Below are 22,564 nucleotides of genomic sequence, written 5' to 3' on the forward strand. Positions count from 1 at the left end.
ACAAAGGGGCTGGAAGTAGCCACTCGCGTGGCATCCGTCGTGTAAACGTTCGGTATCGACGTGAATTCCACGGGGGACTCGGTAACGTTCGCCATGAAATAGGAATCCTTGGAATCCTTTGAAATCGTCTGTTCCGTTCTAATCGTGGTCGTCGCGACATTCTCTTCGCTCGTGGTGCTCCAAGAATCCGTCACGTCTATCGTTTTCTCAACTTCATCCAGGCTGGTCGAGCTGCTGTCGGTTTCCTCGTCGACGAAACTCGGCCGAGTCGTAAACTCGTCCTTGGACTGTATCGTTTGGCTCGGTATCGACGTAGGAACGATCGTCCGGTCCGTCATTGGATTACTCGTGGCAGGAATTTCGGTCTCGCTGATCGACGACGTATTCTCCGTGGTCGATTCGTTGCTCACTGTCGTGGTGCCTTCGTTGGGCGTATTTTTTGCGAGTAAATCCTTAACCGTAGGCACGACGGAAGTTTCGTTTGGTAAATCGCGTCCCTTGGGTGGTTCCTCGGTAGCGTTCCGCCAGGGAAAAGTGGTCGAATCGGACAGGCCAACGAACTCGAACTCGACGTTGGTAGTGGTAGGTACGAAAGTTTCCTCGGGGCTGAGAGTGCCACTTACACCGGAAGGGATTTCGTTGGTTCCGTTAGCGTCCGAGACAGTTGGTGGTTCGGTGACGTTCCCTACGGAAGTTTCTTCGATGGTGGTCGTGGGCAAGACGGTGGCACTGTCCGTTGCTACTTTGACGGTGCTCGTGTCCGTGGGTGTAGTGGGGAATATCGGCAACTTCTCGTCGGAAAAATTCCCTTTGATCAGTGGATACTCGGTGGAGAGCTCGGTGGCGTTGAGCGTGGATCGTATCAGCAGAGAACCAGCTACGTTCGTCTGCACGTCCGCGTTCGAGAGCATTCCGAGGTCCGTTTGCGGTTCGACGGGTTCCGTTGTTAAAGGTGTGGGCGTTGTCCGAACCGTAATCTCCTGCAAGGAGGCCTCGTAGGTTCGTTTATCGCCACTCTCGGGCTTCGCGCTGACTTCCGTTATCCCGTTTCCAGTCACATCGACGTTCCCCATCCCAGAGGTCTCGCGGCTCTCAGCCCACCGAGAAACGTCATTTCCCGCGCTCGTCGATTTTTCTCCGCTCTCGTCGATGCCCTTCTGTTCGCTTGATTTCTCGACCACGGTCTGATTCGTCGGTCTAGTTTCCTCTAATCTAAGCAAAGGCGCGGTCGTTATTTGAACGGACGGGCGTACCTCGGTGCTCGAGATGGTCGATGATTCGTTGCTTACTTTCTCGTAATAGGTCGGCTTAAACTGCTGGATGCTATTCTCCAACACGTCCGAACCTTCGGTTACGACGAACTTTTCTTCCGACTGTCCCTTGCCGATCGTGTTCTCCAAAGCAGAAGCTTCTTCCGTAGCGACGTCCAGCTGGTTACTGGCGTTACGAATTGGCGACTCTTTAGGCAATTTCGTGTAAGGATAGGGTTTCTGGTCCGCGAATCTGTCTGTGGCGTTCTTCTTCGCGACGATCGTTCTCTTCGAGCTTGCAGACTCGAACGCTATAGTTCTTCCTCTGGGAACCGGACTGGAAATTCCTTGAATCGTGGAAGATTCTTCGCTCGTCCTTTCGATGGTAAGCCGCGCCAATTTCTCCTGATTTTTTTCCTCTATTTCCTGCTGTTTCTCGTGACTGGTCTCGTTAGCGTTCGCAGAATCACGCAAAAAGTCCTTGTCCCGATTCGACGTTCGATTTAATTCGTTGGCAAGGCCAGCGTCCTTTGACGTCGAGTTTTGGGATTGTCGATCGATAAACCGCTGGATCACGGGCTGAGTCACGTTCCCGACGACCTCCACTTCCTCCTTCGGATGGCGCGACTCGTGAGTCACCGGAATCTCCTCGGTGATAAAATTTGTCGCGTTTTCGAGAGGCGTCCATTTGTCAGCCGAGTCGGTCTCCACGCTCTTCTCCGTCGAGATTTTCGAACGGTGGCTGTAGTTGACGTACGTGTCATTGATCAACGAGACGGACACGTCCTCCTCTTTTCTCTCGTCGGCCTCCTTTAAGTCCGGAACTTCCGAGTTCTTCACCGGACCCTCCGCCTTTTTCTTCCTTTGCTGAAACTCTCCGAGGAAACGAACTTTTTCCGGAGTTGACTCGTTCTCAGGGTTAAACGTTTCTGATTTTAGCCCGGAATCCGTGCTCGCCTCTTTCGAGGAACTCGCCGTTTCTTCCTTCGTGTCTGTCGCGCGTTCCTCTTTCACCTGCAAGCCATCTTCCGAAGATTTCTTAGCTTCTCTTGGTTCCTGCCTCGAGGTATCGTTGGAGCGTTCGACGAACCCGGTTTTGTTCTTCGTCTCGTCGACTTTTGATTCCTCCAGCGCCGGTTTCGCGGTTACCGTGGTCAAACCGTTGGTTCCGGATAGCCTGTAAGCGTCCGCGGATATCGTTTTCGTGCTAGAACTCTTCCCAGAAGTTCCATAGACGATTTCCTCGAGCTTGGATCCGCTGTTGGCTGAATCTACGGTCGATAATCTGTCGACTTGATCGCGCGACCCGATTCCTTGCAACTCGGTATCCTCGTCGATCGGCATTGGCACTTTCTCCTTGTCCACCGTTTTGGCATCTTTTACGAGCTTATCGTCTACCGTTTCGAAACCTCTTTTAGTCGAGTTGTACGGTCCGACGGCTTCGTTTTTCGACTCTGCTAAGGGAAACTCCGACTCGTCTCTCGATGGTATTTTGTTTAAGATCGTCTTGTTCTGTTCGAATATCGATGTTTCCGATACGTCGGGGGTGAGCAACTTCTCCGAACTCGACGATGGGTCTTTCGTCGCGTCCACGGCGACCGTGCTGAAGAGCAGCACGAAAACACCTGAAACGTATCGGTTAATACCGGACGATCAGTTTTAAATTGTTCGGAAATTGTCGAGAATGTTCGTAACTTTAAAATATGTAGATCGCGCTTTAAAATTGAAACGATTGATTTAGACAGCGTTAGGTATCGAGGTTACAAACGAAATAATACCAAAATAAAAAAAGAATTACACCAGATCAAATATTCTGCCACTGCATCGTCTATCGAGATTTCCAAATATTCGCTTAAACCGGACTATTTTGTTATTAACCAACGCCAGTGGTATTTGATTTTCATATTTGTGTTATCTACAGCAATTACGTAAATCAAACTAGTAGCGTGCTGCAGTATATATGTACGCATATGTGTGACTGTGATTACAATCACGCTTATGGTTACTGTAGTTGAATTAGACGGGATAAACAGGAATTACAGTAAAATAATAACAAACTGAATGGAACTGGAAGATAAGAGCTTGCGCGTATATTTCGTGTAAACCTTCGCTTAGTAACGTCGCTAAGTATTCTTCAACAAAACGTGTTTCTCTGTTAAGTGGTTCGAACGTGTCTGCAAGGTATATCGAAATTTACGTCAACATTGTACGTAGATTATATTATCTTCTTTCTTAAACGAAATACCGTTTGTTACGATAAAGACCAGATGTTTTAATAACAATATCAGGAACAGAATGAGAATGCGTATTTTTAGCTTCCTCGGAGTTATTCATGATGTTGCTATTACCTTATTTTTAGATTTACGAACATTTGGAAAATCGCTGGAAAAAACATAAACTCTAAACGTTCCACGCAGTCAGACGTTTAACGGATAAATTATTTTTTAAAGAGAAGAGAATTTTATAAACGAAGGCATTGCCACGAGTCCGTTTCAAAAGCGACTGGATTCTACAACCGATAATTCTAGTTAAGTATACGTCGAGTTAATTGCTATGAAATTATCGACCGTTAAGGGTTAATCGCTACTTTATCTTGAATCCAGTAAACGAGGGGCTGATCGTTGAATCGGTGAACCGTGAACAGTGTCGCGGACGATCGACGTATCAGCGATGAACACGTGCAAACGCCGAGCCAGGCGATGGATATTGACAACGGTGACTGGTTCTCACAGTGAGTTGAAATAAAAATGACCGTGGAGAGCGTGGACGAAGCTCTTAATGGATCTAAAAACCGGTTGGCCGGGAATTGCTCAGCCAGCCATCGAGAAACGATTCATGAACCTCTATGATGTAGTTTGCCGCGCATTCTACGCTACGACGGATGGAAAAATGTGTATGCAACGCGGTGTGTATGTTCGCGTGCCTCTGAATGTTAAACAGACCACGGGATTATGCAGAAGATTTAAGTATGCGCACCTGACCTCTACCGATGTGGACAGGTTACGTGAAAATGTGTACATGGGCGGGTACGATTACGAGGTTTCTGTCGCGGGTTTCGATCGTGTTCGACGACGTTCTTTCAGCATCCCTTTCAGCAAGACGATCGAGTGTTGCGCAGTTACAGTCGTAGAAGTAATTCTATCGCTTCTGCGAATTCCGGCTTGAAACTTGCTTCTAACAGAGGAGCGAATAACGAATGAAGTGTGAAATAGAAATGAAACTAGAAAATGTTGACGCATATTCTACGGTAGTTGGCTAGTTCGATGCTTTGGAAACTGGTGATTAACAAGCAATGAGACGGAATAAAGTAAAGTAAATTAGAGCTTACTCGCACAGAGATAATTGTATTCCAATTATACGTACAACACTGGTGAATTAGTTATCTCGCGATTGGATTAAATCGCTTTTGGCAATTAGAAACTAGAATATTTGGGAATTAGAAATATTGCCTTTGTCGGTGAACGTTCTTTGAAACGGTCCAAAAATCGTTCTAACGTAAGCATCGAACCACGCGCTTTCTAATTCTTTAACCGATTCGACTCTCGTTTTGCATTCTTCGCAGAGTCATCAGTTCGGAACGGATCATCCGGTAATAATACGGATTCGGCTGGAAACGCCGAAAGGAAACTTTCGATTTCGATTTGTACACAATGAACGGATATAGAAGACTTTCGATTTCGACGTCATTATTTCTTTTTCACGTCGATCCCGCGGTCAACTTATTAATCGGTGATTACGTTCCTGTAACGTTCCTGTAATTGATAGCCAGCCACGTTTCCAAAAATTGTTCGTTTCGATCTTTGAAAACGCGAAATGAACTCACCGGAGACCCGGAGGAAAGTTGAACGACGTGGCTTGGTTCGAGCGCAACGGTAAATTCGTATTGTCAAGGCAAGTGTTACGGTTTCAGCCTGCAGTCCGGCACGGCATGGCGATTCTAACAGTACTTGATGGCCGAGCAGCGTGGTTCGTGTAGTCGCCCTCGATTGCCAGCCTTTACGCGATGCAACAGGATGCATTCGAGCGATTCGATTCTCGGTCCAACGGAAACGCGGATCGTGCAGTTACGCGCGCGTGAAAGTTATGACGAAATCCTTGCTGCGCGACCATTTATTTCTCAATCGTGACAGATACGCTCTCGCGGAGCACCGTAGAAAGCGCTAGATTAAGAAAAATCACCGAGGTTAATGAAATCTTGATATTGCAGGAGAATCGTTTCGGATAGAACGCGTGCGTGCTTAGCTGTGGTTCGATCGCATAGAAATAGTAATCTCAAATCGATAATACAGATAAATTACCTGTTGTATTCTGTGTACGTTTCTGTTCGCTTATATTCTATCGCACTCCACGCGAATTAGATTTCGTACAGCGTGTCGATGATTTTTAGTATCAGAACTATCGACAACTGTAGCGTAAAACTTAAAATAAAAGATATTAAAATGGCAGGTAATGGGAAATGTACGTAATGCAAGTACACGTTATGCGTTTACCGGTTAATGAATTGCGTAAATCGACCGATCGATTCAGCTTTGTTACGTATTCTTACCTGTGCATACTCTTAACACGAGTGGCACTCTTCTTCTTCCAGTCATCTCCACCGTTCGTTAGACCTCCTCGCGGAATCTGCAACGAAAATTACAATTCGATTTACACCTACTCGCAAACGACGTTTTACCTTCTGTATTATTTATTCTAGCAATTAGAGGATAGCGTGCTACCCGTTACATACTCATTTTCGATAACGCGTCGAGTAAGAAGCTGAGAAGCGTTTAAAATCCTACATCGAAATTTTACTGAATGTTACTTAATGATAGGAAACGATCCAAGTGGAAACATTATATCGCGAAGAACGATTAAATTCTTCGTTCGCTTCTACTCAAAATGCCTCGCGGTTTATAGTTTAGTCGATAGCTATCCAATCAATGGTAACGAAGATGAACGCTTTGTGGTTTCTCGTATCGGTAGCTCCGTGGTTTCCGGCAAAAGTGGCGCGATTTCAATCTCGCAGAATGCTTACTGCAACAAATTGAATTGCGAACGTTCTACAGAAATAAAAAGATTCGTGTGAATGACTAGCGAATGCGTGCTCTAGAGGTAACGCTCGATAAGAGCGATTCGCGAGATAAAGCGTGAAATAAAATATTCGACAGACCCAAAATCAGCAGCGATGCAAATTTTCCTCACGATTTCCATGAAAATCGTCGGGGAAAAAAAGAGAATAGTCGCAGTGGAATGCAATGTCGGAAGTAAAATTCGAGCGGAACTTTTATCTCGTGTTTCGCATCGACCGTGTCTCGTTCATTGAAGTTCCAAAGCTTCTATGGTCGAACCTTCTCTAATTTGACGTCGGAATTAGAATAACCAGACGTCGTTGTATTCGTTACATAAATCCGATGTCCCTCCGACTATCGATTTATAAATCGTCGTGTCCGTGTCACTGCCACTTATTGTCATTGACCAAATGATTACCAGACCCTCCTACCGACGGCGCGTGCGGCCGCTCCGGGCTGATCACGCCGTCACTTTCTATTTGCACGCTATCGTTTCTGACGCTCGTACTGCATTTTCGTTTGCAAAGATTCATTTTTAAGCGCTGCACATGGCGAGGCGGTAATCGTAATACAACCGGGCAGCGACTGATTTCACCTAAAAAAATAAGTCGAAAATATGGAATACAATTTTTCAACGACGCTTCGTTTCTGAAAAAGTCCGGCTTGAAAACTTGTCAAGTATACTTCAACTTGGCTAGATGCCGGTTAGATGAGAAAAAACGATAATGAAGCATTTTATGAAAAAATGTTACTCTACGTTTTCGATTTATTCTCAAACGTAGTTTAAAACTGGATTGACAAAATCTCAGTATACTTGTCAAATATCCAAAGTCGATTTCCTCGAAAACGAAATCCCTGCCTGATCGTGCTACGATAACCGCCTCGCTTTGCGTGCAAAGAAATCTGCGCTGTTCCTTCGCCTCGGTATCTTTTCTACTAGATAAGTTAAATGACAGTTATAGTTATAGCTTAGGGACATACCTCAGAGACGAGAATGTTCGTACGACTTCGGCAATCTATTGTCTCTTTGAAGATAAAGCTCGAGCGAAATGTGGGAGGAAAAAGAGAAGGAACGCGGATACGTGTGACCTGGTTCGCGACACGATTCACCTCGCTGGCTTTAATCTATATACAGTTGAAGAACCAGCTGGAATGTTTTATAGAAGCATCTGGCGATCGTACGACGAATTTCCGCCCGATTTCGGCTTTACATTCCGGCGCATAAACCTTGCTAAAAGAAATTTTAGTTAAAGGCTTATACTTGGCAACGTTAGTGGATTAGAGATTGAACTCGAACAGATCTGAGAGTATTTCGTGGTAGCTGGAACGGAGGTAAAGTTTCGAAGCGACGCTGATTAGGCAGGAAATGCGGAATCATGCGGAGAAACGTCGTGAAAATTGTCCGCTTCCTACGTTTGATTTTATTTATTCACCGTATGTTTCGAAGGCAGGAAGACCGTTCGCGTCATAAGCCTTGACTTTCTTTTTCTTCCTAGTTCGTTCTAGCACTTGACACTAGGTACTCGTCTCAACACCGGAGCTTGTTTTAATTCTGAACGCGGACATTTTGACTTTCCTTCGTTTTTTCCCCTCATTATTTTCCTACTTTTAGTCCTAAGACTTTTATGCTCGATGACTTTCTCGTATTTTCGTTGGGATGCAGCATACGTTGCTCTGTTTACTGTAAATATTAAGCAAAATTTTTCGATCACAAGCGAACGATATATGCGATAAGACTACGTAAACGTAAATTTCCAGCTTCATTTTTGTAACGTCGTATGAAAAACGCCTGCCTGAAGTACGGTTAATTGACATTACAAGACACATGCATACTACCGTACGTGAATGAAGCGGCACACACGTGGACGTGTACTATACACGAACAATCCAGTTTCTTTGCCCTCGCCGACCCGTATCTGTCCTCCCACGCACGAGATTGTTACTAATTAAGAATTCGTGAATTCAGCCATGCCACGACGACCAACAATAAGGACACTGTGAATTTAAAAGAAAAAATGATGTCAGTCTAAAAAGCTAATTACATTCGATGGTCGTCAGCTACTTAAGGCTATGGACGATTTTGTCGCAAATAAATACCCCATCAAATACGACTACGCATACACATATGCAATTGCAAAATGTCGTTTCTTGAAATATAGGTATAGTACTTTAATCTCGATATTTTACACCTATAGTTTGCCCCTGACACGACATTCCGCTGAATTGTGATAGATAAGGTTGGCTATCGAGATCATAGGGTTTATGACACGGACGCCAAACTAGGCTATTTTCTAGGAAAACGTTAATCGATACTTTACAGAAGACTGTTCGAGCCAGATGTCAGGGCCTAGAAACGGCTTTATGGTCGCAGAGTGTCAGCATTTCTGGGTACTATACGAACGACTGGGCTGGTCTTGGCGTTTGAACCCTCGGTAACGATGCACGTGTCATAAACCCTTGAAACCGCGCACCAGTTCGCAAACACTAAAGTCGTTTCTCCTTCGACCTAGTCACTCCATTCATTTGTGCTACCATCTTACTAAATTTTCAGTCGTTCCGTAAGAACCTAGTCAAACGCGAATCGTTCATTTCTGGTAGATTTGTTCTTTAGCGTGGATAGCGATTGGTTGGTAATAGAAAATTTAGCAAATAGTATCGGCCCGTCGAGTTCGGACATGGAAGAAACGACGTTTCATACGCAGATCTTTCCTTGAGACGAACAACGATCGTCTAAAATATGAATTATTTTCAAACTAAACGATTTTGAACATTTCCTGGGGCAATGAATGATTCTCGATGCAAATATTTAAACAGCGAGTACACGATGGAATGCAATTAAGAGTCGGTTAATTATAGAGTACATTTACAGACAGTGAACGCAATGGGAGCACGTGTATACGTGTCGATACGGTGTATGTGTTGAAAGCTTTCGCACCGTCGTCCGTATCGTTTATACTTGATGACACGATACTAAATGGAATGTGAACCATTCGACGTTTCGTCATTCCACATTTGTCACGCTCTTCTTTTTCTTTTCCCTTTTCCTTATTTCGTTGGATTCTGCGTTTCTTTTGTCGCTCTGTGGGGACAATCGAGTTTTACAAAGTGTCAGGAATGCTACGAATTCCTGATATTTGAACGTTTTCACTGACATCGAGAGGTTCTTATAAGATTTAACTTCGTAAGATTTCCATCTTTTCAACGTGTCTAGATATATAGCGTTAATTCTTGGATCCTTTCGTTTCCAAAATTACAGCAAAATAAAAGTTGCTGGTGTTTTCTACCATATTTTGTAGCAGGGAATGATTCATACGCACACAAGCTACATCCTCAATGTACCTCGTAGGAATCATTTAGACGGTCGTTCAAAGGAGGTCGACCTCGAGATATGTCAATTAAATTAATACAAGTTAGACCGGCCGGGGAACGAGCTCTCATTTCGTGCGACGTTCTCTCGTACGAAGAATTTTATTTGCCTTCTTGATCTGACAAACAAGATCACTTTTCATTTGGACACATTTCTTCATTACGCTACGCGACGTATATTTCACAATTTGTGACCCGTGTATCTCGGCGCTCGTTCCACTCTTAAATTGGTTGATTATGCTACGCCTAAGTAACGCAGACGCCAAATTTATTTGTTATTTTATGCTCATCTCATTTCATTTCATTTGAAGAACATACGAAAGCCAGGCGCGAGTAATTTATGATACGGGTATAAAACGAAATGAAAGCAGCAGGACTGCTAATAAAGCACGATTATCTTTTATTCCTTTTCTTTCGATGCATTGAAAATACTCGCTACCTGCTACGGTATATCTTTTTATCGTTTTCGTTTGAAATTCAAACTCTCGTTACGTTATTACGTTATTATATTATATCTTCATAATTAAATTTTTATTATACATTGGTTGCACACTTGCTACGTTAACAGATAAAATCTTCTCGCTATATGGAACACTTCATTATGTAAATTAAAAACGCTCTTCGTATTTTATGTCTCGGCAAGTATCCTCTGATTCGGTATCTTTTAATTTTCCTCTTAACGGTGTTTTCCTTCGTAGATGGATGTTACAAGCCCTTTGGGAATAGTTATTAATAAAGATATATCGATAAGCATCATCGTTAATGAAAATATTGCTCGCATTATGGAAATGTAGAAACAAAAGCTAGAGAGAAAATAATGTTCTCGTATCGTCTCTTATTTTAGTCGAACGACTGCGTTTTTCGTGGAAGTTTAAAAAGTGCATTTGTTTGTAACAGGACTCATATTTTTGACGAAGATATAGCATTCGGTGTTTCTGGCCAACTTTTTTCATTTCGGCCAGCTGTAGTTGCACAACAGTCGTCGTTGTATCGGATAACTGTTCAATCGGCGTGCTTGTGAGAACTCTCGACTTAGAAGCAGCGCATTAAAAGCTGCCTTTTCCGCCTCCACCCTTTCACTTTCGCGCTCTTTGTCCTCGCCGATTGGATTGCTCTTCTCACGATGATAGAAAAAACCATTGCATTCTGAGCGTGCCATTCACTGCCGGAGAATTGGGCCATAGTGCCATTTATTTCGCAGCATCTTTACGAGAAACGCGAGCCTAGTTTCGTGTGTCTCTTGCTCTCGAATTTTAAATCTAACGAAACCTATTTCTCTTATTTTACAACTCGTTTTATGTACGAAGAAGCTTGGTAATTATATACGAAACGCGATATCTGTTATTAATAAACTCTATATGTTATTTATTCTGGAATACCAGTGACCGTATTGAATTAAGATACAGCGACGTTGAAAATGTTTTGCAAAGAATTGCAATGTCTGTTTAACATTCATTTTTCTCTTTCAATTATTTTTCCCAATTTGTTCGCAGCGATTCGTTTTCCATTTATACAAAACGTTTCTATTTATATCCGTGAAACTGCAACGCACCAGATACGAAGCAAGTGGTTCGCGTGATTAAAAGAGAGAAATATATCGGTTTTCAATTAGCTCGAAAAATATTGTTCGTAATACGCACAGCGTGTCTGTTTTTCTTCATTCTGCATCGAACGGGATATCCACGCGGCGAATAGAATTTTTCCACGGTCGGACTGAATTTCATCGCCAGATCACAAAATTCAGCAGCTCGAACCGATAAATTAACCGAATGCATTTTGAGTAGACATCGAATAATAAACAAATGGAGAATTTCCGATCGATATGAATTCGACTCTGACGAGTGTATCGTGTCGCATCACGCAGAAATGGAATTCGATGGAACTGAAACAGGGCGCCGTTTCTTCGAATGAATTCGACGATGATAATTAAATCGCGATGTGATCAAGGGGCTTATTAACCGAGATACTGATCACGATCCACAGAAATTAATAGCGAACGAACAAAAGAATTCTCTACGCGAAACGTATGGTCTATCGAAGGAAATAAGGAATAGCATGCACGAACCATATGAATATATCAACAACAATATTATTATCATTATTAGGTATACTTCGTCTAACGATCAGGTCGCGGTATAATTGTTGCACACGGGTATAAAAATCAGTACAGTTATTTGAAACAACGAATCACAACGTGTACAACGAGGTCTCGTGAAACGCGTGTCACCGTGATCGCATCTCGTCCCTCTTTTATCTCTACTTAATTATACGCCTCTCTTACTGTCGCGATACAAGATAATACTGTAACGTTGAGCCACTATTTTCTAATCATTCTTCCACGAGAATTTATCGAATAAGCAAATTTCAGCTGCCATGTTTTACAAATAATGGTGTTCGTTGTTCGAAACGCGCAGAAGAAACTCATAATAGTCTGCGTGTGAAACTTTCATAGCGCGATTAAATAATTTTTATGAAATCCAATCAATTCAAAATGAATCTTATAGTTTTACTTTTAATTCCGAATATTTCCATAAATAAAGCAATCTAGGTACAAGATAATGTTAATTAATTTCAGTTACACGTTTCAAGAATATCGCAACGCTTGGCGAATCTGAAACGGTGTACGATAACATAGAAGGCAATTAAATAACAAACGACGGACGATGACCACGCTAGCACGAATAAGGATGAACAACAGTTACGAGTTCGTTCTCTACAGGTTTACGAGAAAGAAGTGCACGGTAGAACGGAGTGCAATTCAATTCGTTACAAAGCGACGCGAGCTTTATTTGCCGTGAAACGTTTCCAATTTGTCGCTGATAAATTTGTTTTTTAGTACTTATGGTAAAGTGCGTGGCCATTTTATCGCGCTTTATTCTCCCTGCGGAACACGTTCCCGCGTTTTCACTTAATTAAATTTATCCATCGCTGCCGCCTTAAAAAAAAAGGAAAATAACGTGCCAATTGCATTTTCGTTGCCTCGACAAACCATACGAACGCGTCAGAGATATCCGTTTTATTCGCCGTTCTATTTCGTATCATCGATTCGATGTGCGGAAATTTCGGAACGCGGAGCCAGACGATCGCCAAAACCATTGTATAAAGAATTGTTATAAAATCAGAACGAAATTAGTAGCTCGCGTGATTCTAGTACCAGCCAGCGAATTAATGGCCGTGATGCTATTTTTTGATCCGTACTTTTCCGCAGAAAGTTTCTCGTTCTAATAAACCGGTTTACTTCGATCTCCTTTGAATATGCAGAACTCTCTCCGATACACTCTGTTCATTCAGTTTTAATAGACAATAAACTTAGTCATAGACTATAGGAAGCAAAAGAGAAACAAATTCGAATATTCTCAGCCATTTCAGCTCTTTTCAAAACCGTGACGAATCCCTTGAAAAGCCTGAACCACGGTTTCAACGTAACACGTACAACACGTATTTCTTTCATTCCGTGTATCGACAGGTATGGAATAGCCTGAAACGATCGCATTTTGTCACGGATATTCCGAGGCGAGAGAAACGCGGTACTCTCTCTCTGAAATGCATCCATGATGCACGAGGCAAAGCACATTCATAGCCAAGATGGCGTGTCGATATGTACGACACGTCGATCGATGGTTTCTCGTCGAAAACATTGTATACTTACATTTTTCCTTATCTCATTCAACTTTTACACGCCTGTATCGCTAATCTTTTTCCCTTCGACTCGAGTTTCGCCATTCTTTCCGTTCTGTTTACGATCTTCCTTCTTCGCTCTCTGCACCTTCGTTTTTATCTTTCCCCGTTCTATTTATTTCGCTGTTTTTCATTATTTTCTCGCGATTTTTATAATTCCACTTTCTTGTCGAATTCTACTTTCTTGCCGGTGTCGATATCGCTCGCAGTATCCACTTCGCATGATAATTACTTTACACGCGTTTCTCCTCCTTCTTTTTCTACTTTTTCTTGGCAAATCTCATTCGCGGTTAGACGTATTTCGTTATATTTTTAATTCAATGGATCGAGTTTCGTTGTATAACATCTTCGCGACATCTTTTTTTTACGTGTATTATTATTCGTCTCGTTTTTCAATGTTTTTCACAAGTACTCGCGTCGTTTAATTATTCATTCGCGTCTGTTGCTTCAGCTTCCTGTATGACCGCTCACTCATCTTTGTAAGCAACTTTTATATCTTCCAAAAGTTCAGCTTTTTCAAAGAAACGCGGCCCTCTGCCTTTTGCGCGGCAAATATTTTCTGTCCCATTCTATCCACCTTTAGCCCCATCTTTTGTTCCCCTCTGTTCCTTCTTTTTCACCTTCCAGCTTCATGCCCCGTTTCTTTTTTATCGTTTATTGTAACAGTGTTTCATGTACGTACGAATCATTAATATTTATGTCTCCGATATTTAAACTCTTCTTTCTCCCGTTTTCTTTGTTACGTGATCGACGAGATACGATAGCTAGACTATAGACACTAGTCATGCAGACTTGTGCAGGTATTTTCCGACCATTGTAACGCAGGTCGCCCCTTTTCTAGCGCAATAAATCGTCTACGAAGCAGACGCGTCGCTCGAAAATGCACGAAATCTCGGGAATCCGACTCTCGACCATTTTTTGGCGTCCAAATGTCGCGCCTAGCTTACGTTTCCAATGCCGACGTCACTGGGAAGGCGATTCTAGAGGTCTAGATTTGGTCAGGCACGTGATAACGTATGCAAAATGTCTTGGAGACGGCCGGCATCTTCGTCGGTTTCTCTTTTCCACATTTCCATGAATCCGAGTACGAGGGAGGAAAATTTGCTTCGAAAGGAACGCGCTCTCGAATCTACACGCTCCGGCGTAAATCTAATTACGATCCGAGTCTGACTCTAAGTCGAACTTTAAACCTAACTATGTAAAATCTAAAGTTAGTTACGTGAGTAGCTAATAAGCACCTTTAGGAATGAACTTTAGCTCCGGCACGGACACTCGGACCGACCTTTTAAACTTTCTTCTTCAACGCTGTCGTTTCCTGTCGAAGTTACTATATTCCAGGATAAATTGCTCGAATGGATCGCGCCGAAATAAGAGACACAATTTTACTACGATACGTAACACTCCGATTACGTTTACACGACGTTCTTTAGATAATAAATCGATTTTATCATAATTTCATGATACAATTTCATTTTCTATTTTAAATCAGAGATAGTTGACGAACGTCGATATGCAATAGACGTATGCATATTTAATTTTCCAGGTAGCTTTGTCTAGCCAGCGACTGAAATTCTCGGTATACATAGTTGGAAGGGTTGGTTTGTGAAGTGACCCGTAACGTCACAGCTCGGTGAATGTGAAATTCTTAGCCGCAGAGTCACGGTGTGCTAAGGGCGTGGTATCACATTCTCCCCGAATCTCTAAAATTTCACTCCCATTCTTCTACCTTCACTTTCGCTATCTTCTCTTCTCACCACGATTCTCCCTTCCCCGTTGTTACTCCTCCACTTCCTCATGTTCCTCGTTATTCCACTCTACTTCCTCTTTCTTCTTCGTACTCTCCTTCTTCGTTTTCTTCTCTTTCGAGTTGCAGCTTGCTCTGTTCGTCCTGTCGTGCTCCGTCATCTTTCTATTCTCTCTCTCTCTCTCTGTGTCTGTCTCTCTCGTATATTTGCTTGCACGCGGTATAGAGTCGCGTTACTCGACTTCCTCAATTTGCATGCTAATAGAGGCGCAGGCGAATCGCGGATAATTAAAGGCCCATTGTTGCATGTCGCGGAGCAAGCTCGCGCAACCGTGTAAATTTTCCTGCATTCCGTCAGCACACTTTCGCCCTAATCCCTCGCCATCGCCAAACCATCCGACGTTCGTAGATATTCCATGATTCTTTCGATCGACGTCGAATCACTCGCGCGCGTCTCATTAACGATTTGATTGTTCATAACAATACGAAATACGTGGGAGAAGACGACCGATGTATCTTTCGTATATCGCGTAGCTGGCTCGGTCAAATACAACGTGCGTGTTACATAAAAAATCAGCTTGTAGAAATCGGCGTCGTTGTATCACGCTATGCCTACTGAAGCTACCTGCAACGCTGATAAAACGTCGAGATAAAATTCTTAATGGCCATGGCTTTAACACTCCGGAAGCCTGGAGCAGCAGTACGTACATGCACGGACCCAGGACGTAAAAACCAACGACTCTTTATCCTCTATAAAATGGAAAAATGTGGAGAAAAAGGGAAGAAATTTTACTGTTTGCTCCGACGAAGTTATCTCGTTGTGTCCAATACCGCGTATCCAGTTACGTAAAACACTACATGCACAGCTTGCTAATACGAACTTTTCCTCCCTAGCACATAAAGAGTAAAAAGGAAGAAAACTTTCTTTCTTTTCTCTCATCCAGCCGAGTTATTTTCCCTCCTTCCTATGTACCCAGTCCGTGTCATAAAAGCATTCATCGTCGGTTAGTTTATTCTTTTACAACTTTTTACAACTTTGTCGCGGTAATAGCCGAGTACTCGAACGAGACGATAAAAAATATCGGAGATCGTAAATTCGGAAGGCGCCTTGCGCTACCTTAGCCTAGTCGCTAAAGGTGCCTGATGGAAGATCAACGGCTCGTGACCACCTGTTCCACAATGGTGTTCCATTGTTGTGTTCGTGGCAGGCCAGAAGTCGCAGTTGTTGGCTGGTATGGTGTTTCGCCGGATACGGGATGCGGCTACATGCTCCACTAACTTTTCCGACGTCTTTTACCATCGTGGCCTTTTCAAATACCGATACTGACCCAAGGGCTACTTACACGGAGATAAAAACCATAAGCGTTGCTTTGGCTATTCCCATGACTTACCGTGGTATACGATTATCGTAACATGGCGTTACATTTTATGGCCATATAGATAATTCGATTTCGTCGCATAATTTCGTTAAGGATCTTTGTACGTCGTCCCAGTTTCCTTTAACTTTTTCTAACAGTGTATATATATCGTATAAACGAAGGATACGACGATGATAGTTTTTTAACCGAATAAATATAATAGCGTTATCAACGTGATTCACGTGTCGAAGTTCGTAACAAAAGTTGAATAAACCGATCTTGCGCGAGTAAAACCTTGATTCGATATTAATTATAACAGACCGGATGAAAGCGGTAATGGAATCTTTATGAAAATTTAATTAATTGATTTTGTGCGAGATAGGTATTAAATTCGATGAATATTAATTAGATAGCTAGTCAACTGGAAAGCGTTACGTGCTAATCGAAAGCAATTAAAGAGAAGAAGAATAGATCGACGTTAATTATTTTGAAAAATAATAATACCGATAGATCGACATTGGATTATTTGATCGGTCGTGTAAATCCGACAGAGATGGATCGCTAAGAGAAGCGAGCCTACGTATATCGTTTCGAAAATATCTGCTAGACGCGCGATGTGTCGACGTTACTCTGTTACAATGAACGCGAACAAGCGTTTTATCAAGCTTTGCTGAAAGTTGCTGTTTTAATATCTGCTAAGCTAACAAAAATTCTTTTTACGTAATTTATAAGAAACAGACTAAATTTCCTTATTGTAAATATTAGCTATTCCCATAAAGACTCTAATAACACATAATTATGCCATATATTAAAATATAGCGGTATATAATTACGTTATATAACCTGCTGAAAGATGAATTTCTACCAGTTGTTATCCCAGCCGTCTTCCAGACCTATTCGCTTCCGCACTATCGGTAGCAGCTACCATCTTTCTCATACGAAAGTCCGCTTTCTCGAGATAATGATATTCGAAGAGGAAAAGGCAATCCTGCCGCGACACAATTCTAGCCGAACGCCGACAAAAAGGGTTGCTCGAGTCTCGAGACGCGATCCAATTACGACGCGAAACAATAGGCTAAGAAATTGGTCTGAAATTTTGATGCGTTCCTGTACCCTTCTCGTCCGGTGAGACAGACCGGAAGAATCGACAAAGGCTACCGTTTAAAAATTGCAAGAGCTGCGGGTCTAACTGGCTGGCACAATACGTTATTGTGAAGGGCGATCCACGAAGAAGCCGAACAGCGGTAAAGTTCAGGGAAACCATAGCTACTGGGCCAGCGAAACGAAGGCAATCGAGTGCACAGCCCTACCAGCTCCGACTTCCGACTTCCACTTCCTATATAAATTATCGTGAGAGCGCTTCTAAAGACCCTCGCTTTCAACGGAATCTCTGAGCTCGAGATCGCCTTACTTTGATTCCGTTTTCACGTTTACAATTCGCCGTACACGTGAATTTTCGTCCGGTGTATAGATCGAACGATTTTGGGAAAGTTCAGGTCTACGATCGAACTGCAAATAGCATGGAAATGCAGTGGGTGTGGAAAATATTTGTACGGTCTTTAGGACGGAATAAATTTTCTTTTTTAATTCGGCCGAAAGACACGAATGATTTTGAGAAATTAGGAAGATTAGTTTACTATGTGATGCGGGTGAAAAGAATTTTGGGAAAGTTGCGGGTGATCGAAATCGCGAAGAAAAAAGCAATTAAATCATCGTCGTAAGTACATTAACGATGAAAACGAAAATGAATCAGCTTGAAAAATTCAAGGACGATGAATGGGAAATCCGTAACGTGAAAAAAATGCTTGTTCGTCTATGATTGTACAATTAGGGAATAAAAGATTTGATCGATCGCAGCTTAAGTCGCGTGTAATCGATTGTCCTTGTTACTACAAGAGCAGGCTTCACAATGCTTCGAAATAAAAGCCGAACTAGGCGACCGACAAAAATAGTTGATTAATGGATTCTTGTTACATGGATTCGTTGTGATGTAATTGGTCGCGTCATCGCGATGGAAAACCGACTATACACATCATTTGGGCATGGATTTTCTTCCTCGCGCATCTATTATGTAACTTGTTATAATAACGTGTATTCGCGATGTAAGAGAAAGCGTTTATTATAATTTGATTAAATCGAATTGTCTTAATACGATTAGTGCGGCTTTATCGACCATACATCGACTCTCTATGGCAGCTCAAATGTTAAAGCTTCTTTGCTCACACTCGTCTAAAATTAACTGAAATACGTCACGTTAAAGAGTAAGACAGAATCGTAAGATTGCAAAAGAATTTATCGATCGCGGGACATAAAGGAACGTTTGAAGAATTTTAGAAATTCTGTACAATCTGTAATAAAATTTTTAAATAAAATTCTTTTAAGTACCGGAATTTAAATAACTAGTTTTTGAAATTTGAATATATACAATTACCTATTATAATATTATAAATGTGATTCAAGTATCACAGTATCGTCGATAAAATTATTTTCATTTATTGAGAATTCCCCCAGAGATTGAAACTTGCATCTACAGATTTATCGTTAATGTAGCCTATAAATTACTCTAACTCGTCAGTGAATGGATGTGTGTTAGCAGTGCGTGTAATTATTATATTGAAATGTACACTCATCTACTACTAATTAGTAACTATACATCGATGAAAGATTAAAACCCGATACGAAAGCTTATCCATCTAACATTCCTATATAATACTTCTACGTTCCATCTTCCTTTTCGCAGAATTATTATATAAAATTAAATCTTCTTTACGGAAAATATCACCGGACAGATGAAAGCTTGCTGGTTTAATCCTTTTATCTAAAAGATTAATAAGACCAAACATCGTTAACATCGTATGGATTTAAGGGAGCTTCCAATATTTGCAGAAAAACGTCAATGAAGAAATCACTCAAACCTCCTTTTTCACGAGATGACGTAGATATTTCGTGGAAAAAGGATATTTCACCTCCCTTATTCCGGTTTGGAACGCGAAGGGGAAGTTCTCCTCGACAAGTTCTCTTTTCGAACGCGTGTAATTGACGCTATTTCATGGAAGAAGTTCGAAAAGTGGCTGGAAAAGCAACGATCGTTCGACCAAAGGAATACCCATCGATTTTCCATTATGTTTGCTCCTTTCACTGGAAACACGTTCTCCGATGGTGGAAAACTACGCGCTATTTTCTCGATAGTTTGGCCCGGCGATCCTGCAGTTAGTTACATCACCGAAGAACCGATGTAGCGGCGGCTTTATTCGCTGAAACGTCCAACTTGATCTCTTTCTATTTACCCATCAGTGGGCTCTTCCAATTGCACGAAAAATTCCATACTTTTTCTCTATCGATTCTCGGTATCAATTGCAATCAAAGGTATCGACCGAAACGGCAAGAACTGGTTAGGGTTATTGATGTATTAAACGATTGGTCCATTTGACTTGGTGAATGCAGCCATTTAATGCTCGAGCATTTGCCCTTTTTTGCTTGGAAAGTGGACCGGTCTTTCGAAAAAGAGGCTTTGATGGAGAGCACTTATTAAATTATATTTGAAATTGTTTTAATTCTTTCCAATTAAAATTAAAAATCTTTTTTTTTTGGAAGGAATAATTTCTAAAAGCGAACGAAAAAGGTTGTTCGATAGGAACATGTAGATGCTGCGATGAACGGAGAAGGCAGTAGATATTGGGAAGAAAGTAACAAAAAGATATGTAAAATTTGTGAAGAAAATGAAGAAATATGGCACATTTGACGAAAGAATGCAAAGTAACGGGAAGACTAGGTAAAGACGAAGGAGTAATATGAGGAAGAGTGGGTGGATCAAACTGGACGTTAAAAACAAAGATAATAAGGGGAAGGAGAAAATAAACGAACAAAAGAATAGAATAATAAGAAGAAATATCCCGCGAAGGGAATCATTATCTTAAATAATAAAAAACAAAAAGCTGTAATTATAAATTGTAATCATACGTTCGATTTCAGATAATATCCAATAATTTACGGGGCAAAGTGTAATTAACTGTTTAATTTATGTGCTTTGGTAGATTCGCGTGTGAGCAAATAACGATACCGGACGATCATTATACGAAATTCAATTCCCCGTGTTTAAAACGCGCCACAGCAATTAAGCATTAAACATGTTATCACGAAACGACAAAAGCAAATTAATTATTAAAAATGCAGAAAGATGACACGCGTCAAGCTCTTAATTCAATGAAGCGGCATTTTCCCAGATACTCGATGCCCTACATTTAGCGAGGACATCGACTTCCATCAAATTCTCATCAAACTGATCAAATTTTCCTCAGAAGCATCGAAGCTTCCCTACTGCACGATAATAATAACAACAATATTAATAAATCGACTTTATCGTGCGCAAAGAGAATCGTTGACAAACGAACAGGTGAAATTAAAACGAAATAGGGCGCGAGGACGAAATTCGCTTCTAAAACCTGCCCTAAATACATTGCTTGACATTTTCATTGGCCGATAGCTTTTGTTACGATATTTATGTTACGATATATTTTGTTAATATTTTGCTACGATATATATATGTACAATGTAGTAAGATAATAAATAACGAAGAATTTTTATGGCAAGATGTCGTCGTTGATAATCCCTGTATACATTTTTATCCGCCTAACAACGCAGACTTTGGACTTACAGAAGCTACAGAAGCTTAAGAAGAAAAATAAATTTCGTATACGTATATTCGTGTATTCACATATATTACTATCACATATATTGCCCAGGATTATTACGATATTATAAAACAACGTCTAAGAAACAGTACGCTTCTTCGTACGAAATGAAATCCGAACATTTTATTTCAGCAGAGTCTTTAGAAAGTGCGGTTGCAAAAAGAAAAAAGGTACTAACGCAGGGCATGTAAACCGGCTGAGTATATGCTGCATGAGATTATGCAGAAATGCTCCATATACAATTTCGTATAAAACGTCGACGGAGGAGAGGGAATATAAAATTCTATATTTATCGTCAACCGGTCGAGCGAGACGAAAAATTTGTTCCCAATATTTGAAAACATCGCGTTAACTTTTTTCCATACGAATTTTAGATCAATTACAGGCGAAAAATATAAGTAGACACCCACATCAGGATGTTTCAATCGATGGAAACGCAAACGTTTCAACAAACGGTCCATTTTTCACTCGCTTTCAGATGCCCCGAATATTTGCATCAATTAAGACGGCTATCGTGATCACGTTGATAAAATTTGAAGCCAATCTGTGAATGTATATCGGATCAGAATCGACGTTGCCGCGAACAAATCCGTGCTCATCTTCGAATTGTCCCGTTATTTAAAGCTAAGCAGTGCGTTGTTGTGAGTGTTGCGCTGGTGGCTCCAGTTCGAAATCGTTTCGAGCCATTATTCCATGAAGAGCGTTGCATCAGAGAAACATGCGTGGCTATGAATACGAATATCTGCCGCGGGTGCAACTGTCACTGTCCAATTATCCAATGACGAACCACGGCCTTGTCGCGCCTTTTCGAACAATGACGCCTATTACGCTGTTTTAGTTTGTTTGTCGTCGAACGACGACGTTTCGTTTTGCCCCGCCCGTTTGCTCACTCCCTGTCAAAGTCGCCAACGATCGAAAACCGCGAGTCCCTGGTACGAAAATTCGCAAGAAATTCACATTGGACTAATACCTGTAAACGATGTAAGCGATAGAAGCAAAGATTTCCAATTGAACCAAAAGACGTACTTTTGTTAAGAGACGACTTACTCGGGACTTGCCACTTTCATAAATTCAGAAGGGGAATAAAATACAGATTGATCTATCTCATCTGCTAGATACTATAACAAATTATATATCCCATTTTCGACAAATTTGTACTTACAAACTTCTCGCGGCATAAAATTCCGCAGTCTGTTCATCGACTTACTATAAAACGCGAACCGTGCCATCTGCTATACCTTGGAAACCAACTTCTCTTACGTTTCGATCGATCCCAACGTTCCCAACGTACGAAAATCATTCACGGCCGTTTTGCTAAGGCTTCTTCCCTCGTGATTCGTAATCTCGTCACTTTCGCTCCTTCTTGAACGCACGTACACTCGCAAACGTTACGTTATACCGTTCGAGGGACCGGGAACGCATTGTG

General features: G+C 41.7%; 1 protein-coding gene across 4 annotated transcripts in view; it reads right to left on the minus strand.

Annotated features, from left to right (window-relative positions):
• Positions 1–22,564, minus strand: part of LOC100744232 (mucin-17) — a 51,195-nt gene that overhangs the window by 12,395 nt on the left and 16,236 nt on the right. For 3 of the 4 annotated variants that reach the window (XM_012393146.3, XM_012393142.3, XM_033324379.1), the window contains 2 exons: positions 5,797–5,873; positions 8–2,875 (listed from right to left, as the gene is read on the minus strand). In XM_012393146.3, the coding sequence (XP_012248569.1) occupies positions 8–2,875; positions 5,797–5,842 (2,914 nt within the window). In that variant the 5' untranslated portion in view covers positions 5,843–5,873. Of the gene's footprint in view, positions 1–7; positions 2,876–5,796; positions 5,874–21,610; positions 21,713–22,564 lie in introns of those variants that run through there. The other variant, XM_024371993.2, reaches the window with a different exon arrangement.

The sequence above is a fragment of the Bombus impatiens genome, unplaced genomic scaffold (genome assembly GCF_000188095.3).
Source record: "Bombus impatiens unplaced genomic scaffold, BIMP_2.2 scf_2222, whole genome shotgun sequence".
Classification (NCBI taxonomy): domain Eukaryota; kingdom Metazoa; phylum Arthropoda; class Insecta; order Hymenoptera; family Apidae; genus Bombus; species Bombus impatiens.